The sequence below is a fragment of the Panthera pardus genome, unplaced genomic scaffold (genome assembly GCF_024362965.1).
Source record: "Panthera pardus isolate Hobbes unplaced genomic scaffold, ASM2436296v1 HiC_scaffold_20, whole genome shotgun sequence".
NCBI lineage: Eukaryota > Metazoa > Chordata > Mammalia > Carnivora > Felidae > Panthera > Panthera pardus.
In genome coordinates this window covers 50,269,619-50,294,678 of record NW_026526766.1, presented here as the reverse complement: position 1 = coordinate 50,294,678, position 25,060 = coordinate 50,269,619, and the positions used below count along the sequence as shown (strand labels likewise).

Genomic DNA, 25,060 nt, shown 5'->3' with positions numbered 1-25,060 from the left:
CCTTTGGTCCATGCATTGCCCTTTCTTCTTTCATTCCCCACGTCCTGCAGCTCAGGTCTGCTGCCTCCCCCAGTGCGCTCGTTACTCCAGAAACCACCTGCTTCAGTGAAAACACTTGTTACCTCAGAGTGGTAGCAAACTCCTCCCCTTCCTAGCCAAGCTCCTTATATAAGACAGTCAAGCCTGTTGTGTCAGTAATCGCCTTCCGTAACTCCAGAAACTTGCCCTTGAAGTAGTGCCCTGCAGCCCTGTGCGCTTGCCTTTGAAACAGAAGAAACAGCAAGTAGTATAATTCATGTTACAGACAGATCTCAAAAACATTGTGCTGAGCAAAAGAAAACAGACATAAAAGGTACATACTGTTTGATCCCATTTGTATCAAATTCTAAAGCAGTCTAAACTAAGCCACGGTGTTAGAAAGCAGGTTGGTCGTTGTCTGGCACCAAGGGTGTGGGTAGGGGCTTGACTGCAAAGGGGCAAGAGGGAGGTTTCAGAGGTAATAGAAATGTTCCATATCTTAATGTGGTGGTTACCTGGGAGCATATCCATATCAAAATTCATCAAACTGTACGTTTACATAGAAGCACTTTAGAAGACCACGTCTACCTCGATACACTTTATTTTTAAAGTTTGCTTGGTGAATGCATTCAATTTATTTTTTAAACAACGTCAGGATTCACCAAAACAGTGTTTTGACAGGTCTTTGTTGAAAACTTTTGTCTCCCTGCTGCCTGGGTGGTTAACAAGACAAACTGAAAGGAAAAGTAGCAACTTATCCCTAAGGGCCAATTAGAATATAGTTATAAGAACAGAAGTAATTCCTGTCACAGAGACAGTAGCTCTCCCTTCCCTCTGGCAACCAGTTAAGAATGGTTGTTTCCATAATTTGGCTATTGTTGAAAGCACTGCTATAAACACAGGGGTACATGTGTCCCTGTGCATCAGCACTCCTTTATCCCTTGGGTAAATTCCTAGCAGGCTATTGCTGGGTCGTAGGGTAGTTAATTCTTTGAGGAACCTCCACACTGTTTTCCAGAGCGGCTGCACCAGTCTGCATTCCTGTAAACTGTTGTGCTGTATATCACCTGGGGAGGTTTCAGAAGGCTTTTCGGTTCTCAGTCCTCCATCCCAGGCCTATTAAATTAGAATCTCCAAGGGTGGGGCTCGAGCAAAGTAAAGTTCTCTAGATGGCTCTCATGTGCCACCAGGTGAGCCCCAGGGAGATGGAGTATGGTGCTTCTCAGACTTTTGCCACACAAGAACACCTGGGAGCTTGTGGAGGATATATACATGGGTTCTACTACTGGAAATTTTGATTCAGTAGTTCCAGAATAGGACTCATGAAATCTTCATCTTTAATAAAGCTTCCAAGTAATTTTGATGCAGGTGGGCCAGGCATCACACTTTGAAACTAATACCATCAAGGAGCACCTGGGTAGCTCAGACGGTTAAGCTTCAGACTTGGCTCAGGTCATGATCTAATGGTGTGTGAGTTCAAGCCCCATGTGGGGCTCAAGCTTGACAGCTCAGAGCCTGAAACCTGCTTCAAATGCTGTGTCTCCCTCTCTCTCTGCCCCTGCCCTGCTCATGCTTTGTCTCTCTCACTCTCTCAATCATAAAAAAAGGAAAAAATTTAAATAAATAAAAATAAGAAACTAATACCATCAATTCCCAAATTTCTGGGCAGAAATGGAATCCAACAAGATGCCTAGGCTGAAGAATGGTCCCCTCATCTTGATTTCTTAGATGGCACCCAGACCCACTACTTTTGTTTGCTTAAGTTCAGGCTCACGTTCCTCCACCCCATCCCTTCCCCCAGAATCACTCCATACCTACACTCCATACCCTGTCTAAACCATAATGGTGTTTTTGTCGCCCCCCCCCCCACCAGTGGCACTAGTCATCACCACACCCTAGAAGCCCATCCCTTCCAGACCTCACCATTTCAGCATAGCACCTCATGTGTTGAACCCCCATCACACAAACCATAGTACCTCCAGGACCCTGTGCTCCAGGCATATGGCTAGGCTTTGGGGATACCGTGACAGGTCAGTCTTGGTCCTTAACTTGGGTCTTCCTACCTGTGGAGAGGTCTGAAGGGTCTTAGTTTTCCCACGGGTAAAATGAGGGGGCATAGCCCAAATCAGTGATCCTTAGCAACAGGTTCTGTGACCATGCAGGGTGAAGCCAGAGCTGGGATCTGGGACCCTTCCTCCTCTTCAACTAGATTTGCTATATTTTTTCCTTAATGGCTTCTGTGTAAGATTGCATTAGAAGAAATGGTTTCTACAACTAAAATAAGCTGTAAATCCACTGGATTAGGGGAGATTTCTATATACTTCCAGTTCTGGCACAGTGTAGATCCAGAATGAATAAAATGTCCACTGGATTTTTTTTTACTTCATTTATTCATAATAGTATAATTATTTTGAAACAGGTTTATAGTAGAGATTTATGTCTATGTCTTATTAAAGTATTTCAGCATATAAGAACTTTAAGTGGCTGGTAATAACTATATACTTTTAAAATTTGATATGCTCAGCATCTGAGGATATAATAATAGGGAAATTTTTTAAATAAAGCTATGGACCAAGTGCTGTGGGATATGTGTTTATGTATTTATGTATTATGTATTTATGTATTATGTATTATGTATGTATTTATTTGTTTTTTAATGTTTATTTATTTTTGAAAGACAGAGAGCTGGGGGCTCTCTGTCAGGGAGGGGCAGAGAGAGGGAGACAAAGGATCTGAAGAGGGCTCTGCACTGACAGCAGAGAGACTGATGTGGGGCTCGAATTCACAAGCTGTGAGTGAGATCATGACCTGAGCCGAAGTCAGACGCTTAACTGACTCAGCCACCCAGGTGCCCCTGTATTACCTTATATAATCTGCACACAATTCTGTGAGATAAATACTGTTTTTATCTCCATTTTAAAGAAGAGGAAAATCGGACAAGATGTGAAGTCACTTGTCCCATGTCACATAGCCCTGTGGAGTCAGGAGTTCAACATATGCATTCTGACCCAGAAACCCAGACACGGCCTTCACTGAGGCAGAGTTTTGCTCAGAAGCACACTAACCCAAACGGTTTCTGATAATCTGCAGCAGCCAGGTGATTTCCTAAGGTTCTGACCCTTGGATAGAACATCATCTGGCTGTGAGGCCACAGTCAAGTCACGTCAACTCTCTGGGCACGTGGAATGTGCATTGTTTAATGATTCCAAGGAGATGACAGTGTGTAAAAAGCTGGCGCTGAGTGCTGGAGCAACTAAAAAGAATGGCACCTGCCTCCAGAAGTGTAATGTGTATAGACCAGATGACCCAAACCCAAAGCCTACAGAGTCCAGGCAGGTAGCAAATGCGAATTAACAGGCAGGCCATAAAAAATAGGAAGCTCTGGGAGCAACCGCCATGCACCTCCAGCTCATGGTTTCATTGGGGGGAGTAGGGACCCAGAGTTTGCAAATCAGAAGAAATTGAAGCTCCAACATTTTAGGTGAACTCTTCAGAATTTTAAATGGTGGCAACTTATTAGAGCAGTTCTTGTATTTTATTTTATTTTATTTTATTTTATTTTTTTGTTTCGTTTCGTTTCATTTCATTTCGTTTCATTGCACTCCATCCCATCCCATCCCATCCCATTCCATTCCATTCCATTCCATTCCATTCTCCATTCCATTCATAACGCTAGAGGCCTAATAAATTCTTTCTAGGAGTGCACTTTACCTAGGAGCCATCATTTTGCCCTCCTGCCTTTTATAGAGCCTCTGGACAGGGCAGAGCAGGGTCTGACCTATTACAGTCTGGCAACACATTCACACTTGCCTGCACTTAAGTGTTACATTTAGAGTTTTCTCATATCTTGGAAGCCCAGAACTTCCAAACCTATGAAGTGAGCATCGGTGTGTGTGCGTGTGGTGGGGGGGGGGGTGCGGGGAGTGTGCACGGTTTGGATGAAGCAGATAAGAGAGTGGCCATTTGATTGAGTTGGTGTTAGTTTCACACGATGCTGCTCTGTGCTCGTCACCGTTGCCGGTCTGCAGTGACTGTATTGCTGGAGGCACTGAGAGACACAGAGCACATCTGTTCCTTTGTCGTTGGCTTCACGTGACACGACCAGTGTCATCGCCAGTTGGCACTGAGATTGTTGACCCCGTCGCTGCCAGGCCCAGGGCCGCAAAGCAGCTGTTGTTATTGTATACATTCGCTCCAAACAGTGGAGCCTTCAGAAGCCCCGCCATGTACCATCTCTGCTCGGGGAAACTGGCAGAAAGTACCAGAGTCCTCACAGCACACACTCAAGGGATTTTATCTTATTAATCTTTGAAAAACATTGGCAAATGGACAGGAGTCAAATAAGATATTTGACCACATCCAACGTATGTTGGTTTTAATTTTATGGCCTGCTGATGGAAGAGGTAGATTTTTCATGAAGTTGGCACTCCTATCCATATCTAAATCCCACTTTTAATAGAAGGTTTCTATTGTGGTTTTCTCTTATTTGGAACTCTCTCCTTCTTTGACAGGGACAGCAGCCTTTGTGCGTACTCTACCACAGAGGAATCTTGATAGGTACTCGCGCGTGTGGTTCTTTCCTCTGTCACTGGCATAAGATGTTAGAGTTGTGAGAGCTTCTCAGACAGTTACCCTTTATTTTGGTTTCTGTTGCTGCTGCAAGGGTGCTTGGCATTTTGTATTAATAGATCATTCTAAATGGAAAAATTCTGGTGAACATTTGTTTCCAATATGAACAGCAATAATAGAGGGCATTTAATTAGCTGGACACAAGTGTGCACTTGGGTACACAGGCACACACACAGACACACACACAGACACACGCATTTTTTCTGAGAAAGCTTCAGATCTTTCAAAACCCCTTCTCTGTGGATTTTTTTTCCGTTTTGTTACTGAAATTGCACATAAAAATCCTCTTCCTGGAAGCTTTTGAAATCCTTTTTCCAAAATTGATACCTATGGGGGTGTTTGTTATTGGTATTGTTTTGTTTTGTTTTTTTAAATTGTGGTAAAATACACATAGCATAAAATTTACCATCTGAACTGTTTTAAGTGTACAGTTTACTAGCATTCAGTACACTCACATTGTTGTGCAATCCACACCACCATCCATCTTCAGAACTCTTTTCATCTTGATACATGTGGGTTTTGTTTTGTTTTGTTTTTTGTTTTGTTTTGTTTTGTTTTGTTTTGTTTTCACATACGAGCCAGAAGTCTAGGCTGTGCAAATGAGGCCAGGAAAGGGAACAAAAAAGTATGCAAAGAAAAAGCATATCTGCTTCTATTTCTCTTTAACTGAGACCGAACAGCTACCCACCTTCAATACATTAGACAGTTTCCCTCCTGAGAGCAACACAGTGTGGCCACGTAGGCACAGAATCGCCCCGATTACTACAATGTCTAAAATTGCAGCTTCATACTAAAATGTCAGCAGAACAAGTGAGGAAGGAGCCCTAACAAGTAAAACTTGGCTTTCGCTCTCTGAAGCACATCCCCTTTAAGTAAAATCCATGTTGTTTTCATGGTTCATTAATTAGGAATCAGAGGCTAAGAAAAGAAAGGGGCTTGCCTCCTCCCAGACTCTGAAAGCTATACAAGTATGGTTCTAAGGGGCTGCAGGCACATGCAGAGTTTATTCTTGTTTTACGTGTGTTTTCTTCCTGATGCACCGTCACTGCCCTCCCACAGCAGGAGCAATATTGAACTGTTTGTGGCCAGGTAAACTTTACAAGCTTGGCAGCCTGAGGATCCATTTATAATCCCATGGTCTTTAAAACTGTAGTCACACTGGCCATGGTATCAGGGTACAGCAAACTTTCTCTGAAAAGGTCCAGACACTCCCATGTTTTAGCTTGTGGCCCCTAAATGGTCTGTGTCACTGCTGCTCGACTCCACCTTTCAGGTGGGAAAGCAGCCAGAGACAATGCATAAACAAATGGGCATGACTGTGTCCCAGGACCACTTTATTGGTGGACATTGAAATTTGAACTTCATAGCATGTGTGTCATGGAATATTCTTCTTGTTTTGTTTCCAATGATTTGAAAGTGTAAAAACTATCTTTAGTTTATGGGCCATACAAAACAGGTGTGGACTGGATCTGGCCTGTGGGCTGTGGTTTCCAGTTCTCTGATGTAAAGGAAAGATGTGATTCTGAGGCCCTTTGACCCAAATGACAGATCTCGGGTCAAATTCTCGCTCTGCCAAGTATTAACCGCGTAACCGTGGGCAAGCCACCAACCTCTGTAACTTTCAGCTTCTCTGTAGGGGAATCGTAATGGCCACCCCATAGAGATGAGGGTCAGTGACAAAGTGGGCCACCAAGAGGGACACCAAGATCGGCCCCTAACCTAAACCTCTGAGGCTCCTGAGAACATGTTTCATTTCTGTAGTCTAACCCTGAGCAAGCAATCTTATTTTGTTAAAATGAAGATTCCGTTTGTTTCATGTCTATGTATTTCATTAACCTAACACTCTGTTCCTTCCAAAGAATGGGACTGCTGAGAAGCTACTATCCTCCTAAATTATAGGCTCTCTGAGGAAGCAAATCTCCATGTGTTTTCATCAGACACACAATAGAGGTCTTATTAAGTGATGGCAGGCTCTGTCCTGTGGTGCAGTCAGCTCGGCTGAACAACTTCTATGAACTCTTTGTTTTCCTGGGGGAGGTAAATTCTTCCTCCGGGGACCCATGCCCTGAAAGTTCAGGGCACACCCAAAATGACAAGTCGTGTTTCTTCAGCGTTTCTTGAATGTCATTAAGAGTTGGGTCCATTAAGCTTCTCTAGGAATAAGAAAGTCTGTGCCTGCAGCTGCCTGGCCTAGACTGAGAACTGCTTCACCAGCCAGTGCCTCCCCTCCCCCACCCCCTCATGGAAAGGCCAAGTGACAGAAGCCAGAGAATTCCTTACCCTGCCCTCCCACATCCAGCCTTCAAAGAGCAGCAACCTGGTAAGTGGCCACTGGGCCACTTTGAAACCTGCCACCTCCCTCTAGGGGAGTGAGTGCACTCAGCCACCCTTTGCTCATCCCCAAACGAGGGGTCTGAGGAGCATGTGCCAGAAAGCAGTCCGGCTGTGCTGACACATGCAGGGTATGGGAGGGAGGGAGTCAGACACTTTATAGCTGTGTGGAGCTCAAGGCTCCAGGCTGTGGAGGAGGGAAGCAGGCAGAGATGGGAAGGAGGAGGGAGGGGCGGCTGCCAGCCAGAGAGGCCAAGACTGTGCCTCGTTGGGTTATAGGTCGCATCACTTTGAGCAGGAATCCGGTTGGGTGCATGCACTTTAATGGTCAGGAGCTAATAGTGCACCAGCGGAAGGATGGCATGGGGAGGACAGGGTAGCTCCATTGCAGAGTAAGTCGGAACGTTACAATGCCTGGAGTGTCAGAACGGGCCCTGCAGGGCTTCGAGAGAAGGTCTTGAGAAATGCGGTGATGGAACGTTGTGAATCACACTCTTGCTTTCATGATGCCTGGTAAGGCAGCCTGTCTCCATCTGGAGGGTGTCCATAACCCATCTCCTGTGGTTAAGTGAGAGAGTTTTCAAAAATGTGCAGCTCTGCCTTTATGAGAACCAGTGTAAATCAAGAGACTGAATATGTTTACATAAAGTGACTTATTTTTAATGCTTGCAGGATTGGGGAAAAGAAGAGCAGTTTGATTCTTGTATCATATGAATAAATATTCTCTGTGGGTGGCAGGTCTGTGTGTTTATCTATCCATACATATGTATACATGTACTTGGGGGCGTACACATATGCACACACATTCACACACACACACACACACAGACACACACACACACACACACACCCCTCCGTTGGGGAACGCCCTCTGTGTCAGTAATGTGGGCTGCTGTTTAGGAACAGAATTAATCAAATAAATATTGTTCTTTCCTGTTTAGGGAGGTCTGGCCTGCCATGTTTCTATTTTTATTTCTTTTGGCTTATTTGCCACCCACATTCCTAAAAGAAAATAGAAAGAACGTTCTTAATTTCTGTGTGCTGGTTGGATCCCATGTATACTTTGAACCGGGAGAAATCTTAATTCTGTAGTCTGGCTGCCCTGCCTGCCTTACAAGAATTCAGACTTTGGGATGCTGACCGTGGGCTTCCCATGAATGATTCCACTGGCCACGTCCCTGTTCCCAAGGCCAGTGCTGGCTGTGTGTGCCTGCAGACTCAGATCAATGCAGCTGAAGGAAGATCTATTCAGCACAAGGCCTTGCGACATGGTGGACTGGTTGGAAAGACAGGTTTTCAAGTTCCCACATTGTCTACCCTCACTAATAGCTGTGTTACTTTGACCAAGGTTCTTAACCTCAGTTCCCTCATCTGTAAAATGAGGATAACACCACTCCCTATAGAAGACGGCTGTAAGGACTGAATGAAATAACGAATGTCCAGCATTGAGCACAGCATCTGGCATAGAAAAAGTGCAGGAAGTGATAGGTTCTATTCTGTTAGGAACACAATAGACTTTTATTGATTCACAAAGGCTCTTAACACCGTTGCCCCAACTTGTCCACTCCATCTTTTGTGACCTGACACTACTTCATTCATTCATTCACTCATTCATTCATCAAGTTAGTTATAATGTATAAAGCCTTGTTCCAAAAATAATTTTAGGTGTCTGGTGTCAGTCTCCCACTGGAATGCTTTCTCTCAGGTCCCGTTAAAGAGACACAACTATGTAAAAAAGATAGTTTTAAGAAAACATTTAAGCCCAATGCCTGATCCTTGCACAAAGTACCTGCTCTCTATTCCCTGGTCAGTTTGCCCTCCTGAACAGAAGCTCCCTGCCTACAGGACCCTGGAGAGACTGCATCCTCCTGGCTTCAAAAGCCCTGAGGATGAAACAAGTCCCTGGAGCAGGAGAGGTCAGGGGGAGGGTGCCACAGAGATTCTGCAAGGTGGGCTCAAGGGCTGTGGTCCTGAGACATAGCAGCTTCTCTGGGGCCTGAGGGCAGGTGGAAGCTGCCCCCCCCTCCCCCCGCTAACCCTGTTGTTTCCACTGTCAACTCTCCAGCTTTCCCACAGGGACTGGGCTGGAAAGTAGATGGGGCATTTTGTATTTGCTTGTTTGTTTTTCTTTCCGTCTTTTCTTGTTCTGGGGATTTCCCTGCAGCAGGCAGCCTCCTGGTTTTCCTGGGCTCCCCCTGGAAGAGAGACACTGCCCTCCAGAGCAGAATTGTTCTGCACCCCTGTCTGAGGGAGAGCTAGCTGCCAGGCTACATTCTTAGCAACCAGCTTTAGGGACACTGGGACCCTCCTTCTCTCTTTCCTTTCCCCGAGTCCTGGTCCCTTTCTCTGAATCTCTCTGTGTCCCATGGAGGCAGCTTGTAACCCTCACAGATCTGTAAGCAGAGCACGAAAGGGTGAACAGGAGTGTTCTGGGCAGGAGAAGGGAATGGGCTCTCCAGGTAAAGAAGAAAGCACACAAAGATACAGAAGCAGACAGAAGCAAGGTGTGTGCAAGGCTGGAAAGAAGAACGGGGCAGATCCTGAGATATCTGGATTTATCAGGTAGGAGATGGAGATGAGTGGAAGCAAGTTTTATGCCCCTGTGGATTTTCAAGGGCACCTTTCCAGCCAGCCCCGTTGATGATAACAGCAGGGATTAGAGCGCCTGCTTCTCTGGAATCATAAGGCAGCGTGGGATCGCAGGAAATTCTGAGTCCTTCAAACTGGATGATTAGGAGACAACAGCTGATGTTGATTCTTACCATGTAATGCCTTATCACCATACATACCACTTTCCTCTTCTGAATCCACAGCCCCTAGGGCCACACCTGCCCATTCCTGGAATTCTTACTCTTAGTGTCCTGGTGCCCAAGAAACTTCACTGAGTCCTTGTCCCTTGACCTCAGCCTGACCCACACAGTTTAGCTGACTTTGGTTCTCACTCTCCTCGCCCCTGGGACTTGCTTTTGCTACCAGTGGGTCAGATCTCGAGATAAAGAAATAAATAATCTGCTTGACCTCTAGTGTAGCAACATGACCTGAGAGAAATGGGTGTTGGCAGGAGCCGAGGACCCTGGAGAGGCAGGTGGACTGCAGTGGTTCTGGTGAAATCTTGGCATGGACACCAGCAGTATAGTCGTTTGGAATGGAGGAAGGAAGGGGGCAAGACCCATGACAGAAAGAATTTTCAAGATGGTTAACATTTTCAAAGCACCCACTTTTAGGGGGAAAAACATCCAATAACAAAAGAAACAAATGGATAATGTGGATACAACTTGGAGGTTTTCAAGTGTCTAAAAAATGGAATTTGTAGGATGAAAGGCACCACTGAAAGCTTTCTCTCTAACCTGGCCACCACCCCTAAAAGGCCCAACTCGCTGCTGGGAATGAAATTTCTCCCCGTTAGAGGGCTCTGGTGTCAGCCACACCCTCACCCTGGAGCCAGAAATGTTGCCCCTGTACTTCAGGCTGCAGTTCAAACCCACTTTCCCAAGTCTCTCTGAGGGGAGCCTGGGGGCTGATGAGAGGCGGGGCTGGCTCTGCTCTTGGGGGAGCCTGTGAGGGGAGGGTGCGTCACTGCGGGGGCTGAGGCCGTGCTGCAGGTCGGTGGGCAAGGAGACAATTTATAAAAAGATCACCACACCTGATTGCTTTTCCTGGTGGACTCACCGTTTTTCTTTGGTGTTTTTCAGCAACCATTACCTTAACATACTGTCTTTTAAATGTGTCAGATGATGCTCCACTCCTGGAGAAGGTGAAGGCGTGTGTGCACACACACTCTGTTGACTGAGAAGCAATTTACTGCCCTCTTAGGGCCAAATCTAACAGTAGGTTGTCTATTCAAACTACCCCATTTTAAGCCACTGGGTTTTTAATGGTGGCTGATGGGGGGAGGGGCCGTTTATTTACATAAAGGTCATTTTCACAGCTTTCAGCCCTGTGTTCTCTCCTTACCGTGCTTCCAGCCTTCTGCACCCACCTTCCTTTCATCTCTCTGTGCTCCCCTTCTTCCTCGGACACGTCTTCATTTCCAATATTTCTTTCTCCTTCTCCTCTTATTTCTCAGAATTAGCAGAGTTGGTGAAGTGAAAACAGTAGACTTCAGAACGCTGTTGTTATGCCCTCGTATCCGAATATACTAGAAAACACTAGAAAAACCAAAGGCCCCACTGCTCTTCTTTTATTTCTCATGGCAGCGCAGTAATGGAGACAGTATGTTTGGTGTTTGTTGGCTTATTTTTGTTCTTGAGTCACACCAAACCCGGATGCAAATCCTTATTCTTCCCCTCGCTTGCTCTGTGAACTTGAGCAAGTTACCTCCATTCTCTGAGCCTCTGTCTCCTCATCTGTGTGTTAGAAAACAATGTGTACTCTACAGTTTTGAAAATAAGTCCATAAAATAAATATAAATGTCTCTACCAAAGTAGGTTCTCAACACATATTTCCTACCACCACTCACTTTACGGGCCTGTAGACCTAATCATTGTTTTTCTTCATTGGATTTTAGTCTAATTAACACATATTTTTTCAGCACCTGATATGTGTCAGGCCTTGGGCACCAGGGTCCAAACAGACACAAGATATGGTTCATCTCCTCAGTGGCAACCCCATGCAGGAACCAGGAAAGTAATAAACTATCACAGAACAATGTGAAGAGTGCTGTGGGCGCTAAGGGAAACCAGAAGAGGAGCACCGAACACTTCTTGGGGACAGGGTGAGGGAGGAGGCAAGAGAAGGTGTCCCTGAAGAGGCCACCCTGATCAAGAGCCTTGAAGGATGTTGGAGTTGGGAGAAGGGTGTTGTGGAAGAAGAGGAACAAGGGAAAGCCTATATTCAGGAAGAGTTGCTGTGAGTTCAAAAGGAGAGAAGGAGAGCTGAGGAGTGGCAGGGTGGCAGAGAGGTTGGGAGTCCAGATGAAAAAGAGCATTGAACACGAGGGTTGGGACTTACTAGTGTGAAAACCAGGGACAGCTGTTAGAGCGTAGGTTAGGGGAAGCCAATAACGTGGGAGGGACTTTACCTGAAGTGCACTGAGCTAACTCTAAGACATCCTCGTTTACACAGATTCCTTCTCTCAGATAAACACCAAGCACCCAGAGCCCGCAGCCAGGGGTGCTAACCCTGCTGCTAATTATCTGTGCCACCTCAGGCAAGTCTCCACTCTCCCACCATCTGGGTTTTCAGTCTCTGAAGTGAAGGTCTGAGACAATACCCAAGAGTCCTCCTGGCTTTAACAGTAGGCTGTGATTCTGTGATCATGCCACCATTTTGTAGAGCTTGTTGGTGGTGTGTTTTTGTTTGTTTGTTTTGTTTTGTTTTTTAGTGTTTACTTATTTTGAGAGGGAAACAGTGAGAAAGAGAGTGCTAGTCGGAGAGGGGCAAAGAGAAAAGGAGAGAGAACCTCAAGCAGACTCTGCAGTGCTATCAGTATAGAACCATATTCCGGGCTCCATATCACAAACCTTGAGACCATGACCTGAGCCAAAATCAAGTTAGATACTTAACCGACTGATTCACTCAGGCATCCCTCAGAGCTTGTTTTAGGTTTTCTAATGCTAACTTAGTAAAATCACTATGTGAACATGACTGACACCCAGTAGATGTGAATATTTTCCCTTTATGTGAAAAATTGCTAAAATGTATGATGGTAAGTACGGTAAGCAAAGAGTCAGTTGGGCTCTGGTAGTCACAGCTGGATCAGCAATTATTTGTGTGGCCTCAATTAACTTATTTCACTTCTCTTTGCAACCATGTACTCTCTGCCCTCCACTGCCCATTCTAAAAATGGCTACCCTGGGAGATAAGAGTAAGTTTTGACTTTTAGAGTTCATGCAAGTTTGTTCTACAGATATCAAACTCTTGTTCCAATGGCCAGGAAAGATCTCTATTTCAGTTTAAAAGTGTTTAGAACAGAAGAGCTTGAATTTCTTATGCAGAAGATATGCTGATTTCATCCACCACCCCCATTCCACACAAAAACTAGCCAAAAGTCATTTTAACTTTATTTCTAAAAGCAAATATGATTTCAATTTGGAGGTTTGGTCCACTTCTATTTTTGTTGTTGTTTTAAATTATTGGAGCTTATTTTCTTAGAAAAAAATTACATGTGTATTAAAAATATCTAAAAATCCAGAAGATATGCAAAGGGCAAATATCAGAAATAGAAAACATGCATCATTTCCTTCACCCAGAGATAAGCTTACTCATCATGTTGGACTCCTATTTTGTTTATACTTTTCCCCAAAATAATTATATCAAACCATATATCAAAATATTTCTCATCATACATTAATATATAACAAAGTTTTAAGGGTCTTTTCAGACTCTGGCAAAAAATGAAATGATGAGTTCCAATGCTGGTAGAAAGTGACAGGTGTGTGCAAAGTGATGGGGAACCAAAGAAACCGAAGAAACTAAGGAATGCTTTCTGGGAGCTAACAGTTGAATCCTGAAGGATGTCAGTGTTTGCCAGGCACAGAAGAGCAGAAGGTATTTCTCAGATGGAAGAAAGAGCTAGAAAAACTACTAGAAACCTTGATAGATGGTGCCCTGTTGGAAATGGGAGGAGTTTGGGTTGCCTGGTGGGCGTGGTGTGTGACTGGGTGGGGGGTTCAACAGGAGGTGAACAGAGGGGGTGAGTCTGTTATAAACAGATTTGTTTGCCAAGCCATAGAGTATGGAATTTGTTCTGTTGACAGTGGAGAACCAGGGACTTTACAAAATCAAGTACTGCCTTACATTAAAGCAAATAATACTGAGTGAGCACAACCAAAACCCAGCTTTACTCTTTCCTCAAGGATGGATTTTTAAAAATCCAGGTACTTAAAAACATCTTCCTATACAAGTCAAATACAGTCTTCATGAAAATTTCTCAGGAAATTCTCATCACCTCTGCAGAAGTTTTTAAAGTACCTTTTGGAGTTCTTGAGTGGTCTGCCTTAATACACATTGCATATAGATGACTCCTACAATGGCAAATTCATCCCTAAAGAATTCTGGGCAAATGTTGTTTAGGCCACTCTCTGTGATAGCAGGGAATGTGTTTGGTTCTGCTAGATGACTTCAGGAGGGCTTTGATGGTGACGAAAGCTATGGAACCCAATATTTGGCTGGTTTTTGGTTGGGGGGTGGTTTCCAGCAAGAACCAGTTGTTTCTTAACCAGCTCATTTGCTCCACCCAGTGGGGAAGTGCTAGAATACAGCTTTGAAGGGTGGATCTAACTGAGATAGATGTTCTTCCTCAGGGATGGATCTGGAACTTCCTGGTCTGTTATTTCAATCATTCTTTCCCTATAAAAATGTTAGGAGACATCCCCATAAACAGTTTTTCTCCTTCATTTTGGGGTCAAGAAAGCATTTGCAGTAAGGAAAGTCCTGGCTTTTCATAGACGAATGGCTTTAGATAAGTCCCATATCCTCTATCAAAGCGTTCCCCTGTGTGTGTGTGTGTGTGTATGTGTGTATGTGTGTAATTCTTCCATATTTCTAGTGTGTATGGCATTTTAGTGGCATCATTGTTTTTTATTATTTAGCCAGTGCACCTGTAATTGGCATCAGTCCAGGTAATGAAAAAAATATCTTTGACCTTTTGAAAATCCAAGAATGACTGCAACCATTTGCAATTAATATCTATCAATTAGTATATGTCAGTATCATCTGAATGCATCTTCATAAGGAATTCTCAGATGCTTTAAACCACAAATCACATGGTGTAGTGCAAAGAGCTGGCCTTTCCACTCAGGTAGACCTGAGTTTAAGTCCTACCCCTGCCACTTTCTGTGTGACTTTGAGAAGTTACTGTCTGTCTCTGAGCCTGTGTCAATGAGCATGGCAAATCTTATTTCACAGGGCTAGTGTAAGAGTTACGGGATGTAATGACTGCAGGGTCAGTGGGACGAGGGGATTGCTGACCTTTGTTTGATGGAAGGCTCTGCGCTTACTTTTTCGGCTTGAGTGAATCACTTCTGCTTAGAGGCCTGGATTCCTCATCTGTCAAATGGGCCAGAGTTCCTTCTCTTAGGGTTTTACAGATGCAATGACATAACACCTCCTCCATCCCCACCAAGCATCTGGCACCTCACAGGTGCTTAACAAATGCTAGTTCCTTTCTTTCCAAAAATATTAACCCACTGAAGATACCTGCAGAATTAGTTGTAAGGCCAAATTGTGTTCATCCCATGATCTCTCCCCCGCCACCTGTCTCTCTTGCTAGCTCAGATACTCACACAGGTGCACACTGTGCATTCCCACCTTATTTTTTCCATCTTTGTCATCGGAAGTTAACCAAAAGTCCAAGAACTTTTGGAGGCTTAACAAAGGAGCAGCAAATTCATTTTAAGATTGTTGTCATTTATTACCATTCCTCACACCAAGTACATGAGTCCTTATTTGAGCAGTTGTGCATTTTTCTGTGTCCCCACCCCACTGTCCCATCCTGGCCCGGCCCCTCTGCTCCAGCCACGGTACCACCAGACCATAGAGGTCATCACCTCGGCCACTCTTCCCACCCCCCTTCAGATCTCCAGCCCCTTCTCCCTGCCTCACTCATCAGACTCCTTTAAATTGTGGGGTCCACCCACTGCACCTGGGTGGCTCAGTCGGTCAAGTGTCTGACTTCGGCTCAGGTCATGATCTCGCAGTTTGTGGGTTCGAGCCCTGCGTCGGGCTCTGTGCTGACAGCTCGGAGCCTGGAGCCTGCTTCAGATTCTGTGTCTCCCTCTCTCTCTGCCCCTCCCCCACTCATGCTCTGTCTCTCAAAAATAAATAAACATTAAAATAAATAAATAAATTTGAGGGCCCACCTAAATGGGTATATTATCAGAGAAGTTTCTTCAAGCCTCTTCTTGCCCTGACAGGAAGTGATTGTTGCTACGTGTGTATTTCTGAAGAGAAGGGAATTAATGTATATTGAGTCTGGTCATATCTTAATACTTTTACCCTTCCCAGTCACCTTGTCAGGTAGGTATCACTGTTCCATTTTATAGCTGAGGAGACTGAGGGCCCATCCATTGCTTCATTAAACAAATACGTATTGAATATCAGTTGCCAACACAGGGAATAGAGCAGCCCCTTCCTTTGTGGATCTTCCAGGATCTGACAGGGGATGAATCCAAGAGGCAGGAGGGAAACAAATGATAGACTATTCCAGTTGTGAAGAGGGTGCCATGAAAAGCAGAGAATGGGGAAATGCCCTATCTCAGAGCTTAGGGAGGGTGTCCCTAAAGAAAAGGTATTTCTGCTAAGACCTAAAGACTCAGGGAGATCACACAGGTAGATAGTAAGGACAGAAGTGAGCTCTAATGTGGGTGGAATTTGGTGCCACCATGCCTCATGGCCTTTCCTCCTCTAAATATTTGCATTCATGTCATTGTATTTTAGCTTGTGATCTATATTTCTTTCTCTCTGAAAGATCATAGCTCCTTGCGAACAACAACCTCATCTCCCAGGCACGTGGTGCATAACACAAGTCATGAGCATAAGGAATTGGTCATTTAGTGTTTTAATACATGTATCTGTATGTGATTGCTTGTCTTTAATAATATTACAAGGATGCAAAAGTACCTAGAATATGCCATGTATATCCTGTCATTTCTTTAACCAACACATTGGTGTGGTTTTCTAATAGAATCTCTAAGCCCCTGGGCACTCCTGGTCCCAAACTCCTTTTACTCAGATGTTTTCTGTTTTATAAGCTGGGGTGATCCGGGGTCAGCACGTGAGAGAGGTAGCAGCTGGCATCAGCTGTGCAATAGGTGAAACTTGAAAGCAGCTCATTTATTTACATAAAGTGGTGTAAAATGTGTCCTCCCAAATGCTGCAGGGTGTAAGGTTCATTACCAGCCTGTCCAGGCCATTCTTGGAGATGAAAGTGAAGTGACTGCCCTGTGCCAGGCACTGTGTTAGGGCAGGGGATACAAGATGAATAGACGTTGGTGATGCCGTGAATGTTTCTTTTCTTGACACACAGTGGCTCACAGTGGAGTAGGGCCCACAGAATGCCCACAGCACATGCATACACACTGATGTGCAGACCAGCTCATTGCATGCAAGACTCCAGGCTGGCACAGGTGAAGGAGTGGTTAACGCCACAGAGGCTGGGGCATAAGTCTCAGAAGGTCTCCCAGGCATCTTGAAACTCATCATGCCTGAGTTGGGAAAATGAGTGGCCGTTAGCGAGGTAAAGAGGGCAGGCTGTGGTAGGAGCAGGGCACAGGCAAGGGTCTCTCCGATGCAGAGGCAAGATGCAGCAGCCCGGAGACAGAGAGCAGATGGCACATTAGGGATGTGCAAATGCTCACAAGAACCAGCAGGTGATGGAGATGAGTGAAAGGCCAGGTGGTTGCATGTCAGACACATTGGTATATTCTTCATGCCCATTAAAAAAAAATCCTCCCTCCCACTTTTCTTCCTTCACTTATACCCTCTTATGCTATCCTTCATTTTTCCATCTTTGACTGAAACTTAGGTAAAAAGAAATTGTTCTCTCCTATTAGAAAAGTAGCAGCCTAAATCCAATGATCAAATCAATCAGGAATGATACTTGGCTCCTCCTGGGGAGACAACTGGGAGTGGTGGGGACTGGGGCCAACTGGAGACCATATTCTCCATCTGAGGAGGACAGCCCTTCTTCAACCTCAACTGTCCAGTGGCTCCAGATATTGCAGTTAAAAAAAAAAAGTGAGCTACCTAGAGTTTTGGCAAGTTAGCCTATATATATATGTGTGTATATATATATATATATATATATATATATATATATATATATATACTTTGATTAAAACAAGGACAGGGGCGCCTGGATGGGTCACTTGGTTGAGCTCAGGTCATTATGTCACAGCTCATGAATTTGGGCCCCGCGTCAGGCTCTGTGCTGACAGCTCAGAGCCTGGAGCCTGCTTCGGATTCTGTGTCTCCCTCTCTCTCTGCCCCTAACCCACTTGCATTCTGTCTTTCTCTCAAAAATAAATAAACATTAAAAAAAATTAAAAAAAAAAAAACAAAGACAAAAAACAAAACCCAAACCTGCAGGCCAAATGGAACACATTCACATGCTGAGCCTTGTCCATGGGCCATGTTGGCAATTTCTTGTTTAAAGACTCCAGAGATTGTGAGGGCTTTCTTTTTAGAATCCTTCAACATGTCACTGCTTCTAGTCACTCCTAACCATCCTTCTCTCCCTGCTTTCCAGAAAGAGATGACGAGCAGGATGTGTCACTAACGCCCCATCTCCCCTTTGGAAGACTGAGGAAAGCTCTTCCCTCCTGGAGCCCTGCACCAGCAGGAGGGAGACCTCCCCTGGCCGAACAGGCACCTGCTTCCAGGAGCAGGCAAGGTGGAGACGAGCAGTGATTCCTGAGAGACGTTCCCTACTCACCCCGTGTGCTCTTAACCCTCTGAGTGCTGCTAGCCACGACCTGTGGACCTGTCTGACCACAGTGTGCAGGAAGGACTGCCCCCTCTCCCTTCTGGCTCTCAAGTGCCCCGAGGAAGCCTCTGCACTTACATGCGCGTCGCAGTCTGCCTGTGACCTGCCGCCTAAGCTTTACTGGAATTCAGGTTTTGAGACTGAGACACTTACTTGTACTTCCCCACTCCTGTCTTGTCAACTGGCCGACTTTTCTGTACCGTGTCTTCTAAATCCCGGGTGAATTTTGGAACTCTGGATGAGCAGCAAGTTTGTCTATAACAAGTCTTCCTTTCAGGTCTTTGAAAGCTTCCACCCTGATCTGATTCTGTGGTTTAACTTCATGCAGGACCACGGAGCCTTGAAGACGTCTGAGACCCCCACCCTTCAGCCTCAGCGAGAATTCCCTACTCGGCAGTTTTATCAGGGACCACCCATGACCCCAGACAAACCTTAACTATGGGGAAGAGTCTGGCTGTTAGGATAAAGCTGACTGGTTACCAGTTAACTCTGAATAGAATGTGTTTTTTTTTATAGCCACACCATTCCTTGTCTCTTCTATTCAAAATTTTTTTCCTGTTTCCAAGAAGAGAGGAATAAAAGGAAGTTATAAATGACCAAGAATGATCAGCAAAAGCTCTGAGCCAGATTAGTGCAGTGTTTGTTCTTGAGCAAAGGGTAGGGAGTTCTGGCTGTCTCTACATAATACTGAAGTTTCGGTGGAAAAAAACAAAACAAAATAAAACAAGTGCCATTGGCTATTTGGTACACATAGCTCAAACACCCAGCTCATTGGTTTGTCGCCTTCCCAGCTGGCCCTCTGAGCTCCTACATCCAGCCCGTGTTTTCTTTCTCTTCCTCTGCACTCCCCCTCCTTGGCCATATTATATTATGGCAAGAATTAATTTCTGCCCCTATGATTGTGCCACAGTTGCCAAGGCAACAGTGTAACTGGAGCTAACTTCCTTCTTCCATTCCTTCCCAGTTTTCCTATTCCAGTAAACAGAATAACGCATTCTGTGCTACGTCCTGCCTTTTGAAACCCAAGTGAGTCTTAGCTGAAGAAATGTTGCCTTCTCTGCTTCATTCATGAAACTGGTGGTAGTCCTGAGAGCCTGTGATTGGAGGGTGATAATAATCTGGCGATCCTTGGAATCTGACAAAATAGCAGTTGGTGGAGGGAAGTAGATAAGAATGTATTAGTATATTTTAATGTAACACCAATTAAAGAATAACTAAAAAACTCTGATTTCGTTTCATTGGATGTAATGTGTTAAAGCCGTTTGTGGCTGCCACAGGAGCCTAGAGAGCATGAAATCTTTCTTTGTCCAGAGAAAGGGCTGACTGTCTGGACCCTGTGGCATTCTGCCCTCACCCAGCAAACTGACCTTTGCTTCCGATCTTGTCAGAGTTATCTCATGGAATCCAAATGCTGCTACCTCTTTCCATATTGTTGTGCTCTGGTCAACAACAAACAGACCCCCTCCCCTTTTTTTGGCTTCCTAAGTAATTCTGAGAGGACAAGATCGGCAAAGATTCTTCTGGGCATTTTTGGCTGAAAGAATATGACTGTCCTAAGGATCCAGAAAACAGAGAAATAAGAACCCCCATTCCCAACCTATGCAATACACTGTAAAGTACTTCATGGGAGTGTTCTGGCAGAGAGACAAGAGAAATGACAACGAAGCCCACGCCCTAGGAGGAACCCCGAAGGTCTGCCATCGTGGAAAACCACAGGATTTTTGCATTAAGAAGTTGACTATGTTCCTGCATTTCAGCAACGCCTAATCAAGCAGGATACTGGACTCTGAAGACATTTATTATTAATTCTTTTTAAAGCTACTTCCTATTAACTGTGTGTGCATATGAAATTTCCATTCCATTTTTAGAAAGTATTTTTTAAACTTCTTGGCACAATTTCCTCCTGGTTATGTTTCTAATTGCATTAATCAACTCCTCTAGGATAAGTTCTGGCAAACCACTCCTATTTTTTAATTACTGAGTATTCCTTACTCCTGCAGAACTTTGGCCAATTCTAAAGAAAATTATCACAACAGTTTTTATCTCTTTGACCTGACTACATCCTAAGTACATCTTATTGCAACCAGGGGATCTGAGCCTCACATTCTGCTTCTGCCTCCTAACTTGATGGGCTCTCTTTCATTTCACACCATTTTTTTTTAGTTGGATACATGTATCCACTGCCTTTTTTTATTTTGAGAAATTTTAAAGTGGAAATTTCAAAGAGTCATGATTACAGTGAATATCCACACCCCTTCATGTATGCACATCAGTTGTTAACATTCTTTAATTGTTGACAGTTTCCATACATTTTCTTTCTTTCTCTGTAAATACACATTCTGATTGCCGAACCATTTCAAAATATGTTGCAGACATCATAAAACTTTAAATACGTTATCATTTGTCCCCAAAATGTTTATAGCTTCTTTTGTTTATTTATCCAGGATCCATTTACAAATCACATGTGGCATTTGTTGTTGTTCTCTTTCGTTAGTGGGTTAGAGTTCTTGTCTTATGTGTGTGTGTGTGTGTGTGTGTGTGTGTGTGTGGTATGGTGGTGGTGGTTGTGGTGTGTGTGTGTCATGACACTGACATTTTTTTGTAGAATGTTCCACAATCTGGAATTTTTTTTCTGATTATTTCCTCTTATTAGACTCAGTTAAACATTTTTTTATTTTAGCAAGAACATTACACAAGTGATGTTTTGTTCCTGTTGCATTTATCAGGAAACATATGACCAGTTGTCTCTTCATGATATTAAACTTGACCAATGGGTTCAGGCGTTGTCTGCCTGATCCATTCATTATAAAGGTACTTAATCCATTAAGAAGCTCTGAAATTCAACACGCACCCATTTTATAGTTTGAGACTGGGCAAATGTGGCTTCCTTTCTTAATTTTCTCAAAGAGGTCCACGATCTCCAAAAGATTATAACCCTTGTAGTTCAATGATACAGCAATGACAAAGGCTTCATAACTTCCCCCTTAACAGAGGGAAGGGGAAGTAATAACAGCACTAGATTGGTATGCTGGCTAATGAGAATCTGTATGGTCCCTGTAGCCAGAGTTGAAATATATAACTTTTTTTTTTTTTTTTTTGCTCCCATCCTCAATGACTTCCCATTCAGACCCATGGTTTATTTTAGAGAGTGTGTGTTCTCATTAAAGGTGATTTCTCTCAAAATTGTGAGGAGTGTTTTAGGGGTGGGGGAGAAATCTTAGATATTACAGTGCGTTGTGGCCCTTCAAAGGGCCATAGTACATAAACAGATATAAAGCGTATATGTGGTATTAAACTTTCATGGGCATGATTAAGAATAAACTGTCCTAAAAGGCTCCTTAAGAGGATGATAATGAAAAAAAAAAATACATGAAGAAATACTCATCTAGAGTCATATCCTGCTTCTTAGGTTGTTAACTCTCTCTTGGAGTGTTTTCCCATTTCTGAGGGCTAGGATCAGTGGAAGCAACTTCAAGAGATTTCTTCATCCATCCCTTCTACCCTCCCAAATGCTATCAGTAACCTTCCCGGTGAAAACCCCATTCTCCTCTCGAAGACCTTCAAGCATAGACGTTCTACAACATCCTTTGGTGTGTCCCCACTGAACACTTCACAACACCTGAAATCCTTCCATCTGACCTGAACCAAACTATTATCTTTGGGTTTCAGCACACCTTTCCTAGTGTCTCACATTAAGGAAAACACAAAGATTAGGATAAGAAGAAGCATAAGCAATGAGAGCCTTATTTGCATATCCACGAAGTATTTGAAGACTGTTACCAATGGCCTTCGGCTTCCTTTCCCTTCAGCTCTCTCAGGGGCAGAATTCTCACGGAAACCCTGGTGCCCAGTTGCTAACATTTCTGCACCTCAACTTGAACCCTTCCCCAAGCTTTCCATGTCACTGTGCATTATGGATATAGCCAGCAGTGAACGTGTAAGAAATTACCACATGCTTCCTCCAAACTCTATTGTCTCTTTGCTAAGTCCTGACTTGCTTGTTAATCCATTTGTGAGCATATCTCCATTATAGTCAACCATTTTGGTTTATCTTCCTGAGTTTCCTTCCTTTCTACCTTTGATATTCCTCAGCAGATGACAGTTTTGTTTTAACTGCTTCTTTAATTGGCAAAGCACTGAGACTTGGATGGAGGGCCTCTTGTATTTTTGTGGTGAATTAGGCCAAGTCATCATCTGGTCGTTGATGGAAGCACATCATTCCCTGTGGTCTCTGACCTTCCATCGCTCCTGTATCCCACGGGTATCACACTGTGAGTGAAAGAAATATCATGGGACAAGAACAGCCATATCTTCAAGGAATATGTACAAAGGCAAAATCATGAAAAGGAGTCAGTCGTGACACCTGGATACACCAGGTGTTGTTGTTTGTGCTTGGAGCATTTTGGTCCATGATAAAATCGGTGATTCTCTCCTAGAAGTAGCCAAACAGTGTTTTGGAAATAGAAGGTCCCCCCACCCCCGCTTTAAAAAATATTTCAACAACAACAAAAACTTAGGTTATTTCCCTCTGGGCAGTTATTAATTCTGGGTGAGAAGTTTCTGATGACTAAATAAGGATTTTTATAACTTTTAGAGGGAAGCGTCCATTTCTAATCTGAAAGTTAAGCTGTTTTACTAGCTTTTAGTGTTCTAATGTCAAGGTTTTCCAGTATCTTTTCTAATTGTATCAGAAAAAAAAAATGTTTACTATATTTTAGTTCCATTTGAGATTAAATTAAGGGTTTGACTCTAAGAACAAACTAACACAATTATATCAATTAGGAAAGCAAGAGGAAATGAAAGGGTATTTATGGAATCAGTTCATGTGAGCTTAGGAATTCAAATGTCACAAATAAAAGACATGTAACCATCATCTAGTCTGTCTTTTTTGTGTGTGCTTAATTAATTTCTTTAACCAAAAATGTTTTTCATTTTGCAGCCATCCTGGAACAGGTAAATGAAATGGAACCTTAACTCTACAAAAAGTAATTCAAAGTGTATTTATTTTAGAACACACATACATGTATTTGTATTTTAGCAGAAGTTCCTTTATACTCTTCAGATTTTCCCAGGAGGGTATGTCATGCATATGGTTTAGATTCATGTCGTGCATCTTTTTTCTTGTGGTAGAATTCAATATTAAATTTGATGACAATATGGCATATAAATATAATAAACCTTGACTATAGAAATAGCTCATCAATCAGATTAAATAAACCTGAGTTTTAACCTTAGGTTTGCCACTGCCTTCCTTGTGTGACCTTGAATATTATATTCAACTGTTCTTTGTCTCAGGTTTTAGAACTGCAACTGCTCATGGATTTGTTCCTATTTAACTTACAATTGTTTTGCAAAGTAATATAATATAAAAATATTAACATATTTGGAAAACAAATACATAAATTCTGTGTATTTTTATAGTATTAGTACATTTACAGCCACTTTAGAATAATTGTAAATGCCTCGTGTAATAGCCACCGTAGCTAATAGCAACAATCAAATACTATGTCTGACAAAAGCTATTTGTGATGAGGTAATTTCTAGTGAGGAATGAGACTTCTGGTACCCCAGCACAAATACAAAGGGTTCCTCTACTTCACTTCCACTGTTTGAAATGTACACCGAGATGTGACAGAGAGGCAGACTGTAGACTGAATTTAGTCTGCAGGCATGTTTTGTTAGACTAACACAGTTTTGTTTTTCTTTCTTTTTTTAATGCTTATTTATTTTTGAGAGAGAGAAAGAGAGTGCGTGTGCACATACAAGTGGAGAAGGGGCAGAGAGAGAGGGAGAGACACAGAATCTAAAGCAGGCTTCAGGCTCCGAGCTGTCAGGCCAGAGCCCAATGCAGGGCTCGAACTCATGAACTGCGAGATCATGACCTGAGCCGAAGTCAGATGCTTAACCAACTGAGCCACCCAGGTGCCCCTGTTTTCCTTTTTCTAACTAGCTGCCAACAGTTTAAAGTTGAGAAATTTGACACTAAAAATCAGAATGCCTGTCTCCTCTTACAAAATCAGATCTGGCAACACCAGACTTTTGTTTTTGTGTGGCAGGACTGGCTGGGAAGTGGCTCACCCATTGTGATGGGGTACGTTCTCTTTGATTCACGCATGTCCTCACCACTCACAGTGGTGTCCCAGACACGTGGCTGGCTGTCAGTTACCATCGTCCTCTTCCTCTGGTAGGCTTCCCTTGCTCATTTTTCCTGCCGTTCCCCTGAAGGCATTTCAGGTCATAGCTCCTGCTCCACCATGTCTGGAGAGGCCATTGAGGAAACCACGATTCTAATCTTCAAGCTGTCCCTACACACACTATCTGCTATATCATTATGTTCTTTCTTGTAACCTACATTGTATTGATGATAATGAATGGAAAACTCTTCTAGAACATAATACATTCAGATGAGATGCCTTCAGTCCCTCCACCCAACAACAGCAAAAATTGATACTCCCGTGGACTGTAAGCCAATCACTGAATCTATCCAACCTTTCAATGATTGTACATTCTTAAACTTCAACTGTGCTCCCAAGCAAACTTCATTGCTACTTTGACCATAATGATAAAGAAGTGTCCTTGAAAACAATGGTAGTGTCATTTATCACAACTCTATATTTTATCCCATTTTTCTCTTTCATTGTGAGGTAGATTTCATCA

The 25,060-nt window shown here is 43.5% G+C and overlaps 1 protein-coding gene across 8 annotated transcripts in view; it reads left to right on the top strand.

Moving 5' to 3' along the window:
• The window catches only part of MOB3B (MOB kinase activator 3B), a 231,580-nt gene that overhangs the window by 178,812 nt on the left and 27,708 nt on the right, over window positions 1-25,060 (top strand). For 6 of the 8 annotated variants that reach the window (XM_019424220.2, XM_019424219.2, XM_019424221.2 and 3 more), the window contains one exon: window positions 18,167-23,276. The exons of 1 other annotated variant lie outside the window; for it this stretch is intronic. In XM_019424220.2, the coding sequence (XP_019279765.1) occupies window positions 18,167-18,196 (30 nt within the window). In that variant the 3' untranslated portion in view covers window positions 18,197-23,276. Of the gene's footprint in view, window positions 1-10,670; window positions 10,701-18,166; window positions 23,277-25,060 lie in introns of those variants that run through there. One more of the 8 variants, XM_053908026.1, reaches the window with a different exon arrangement.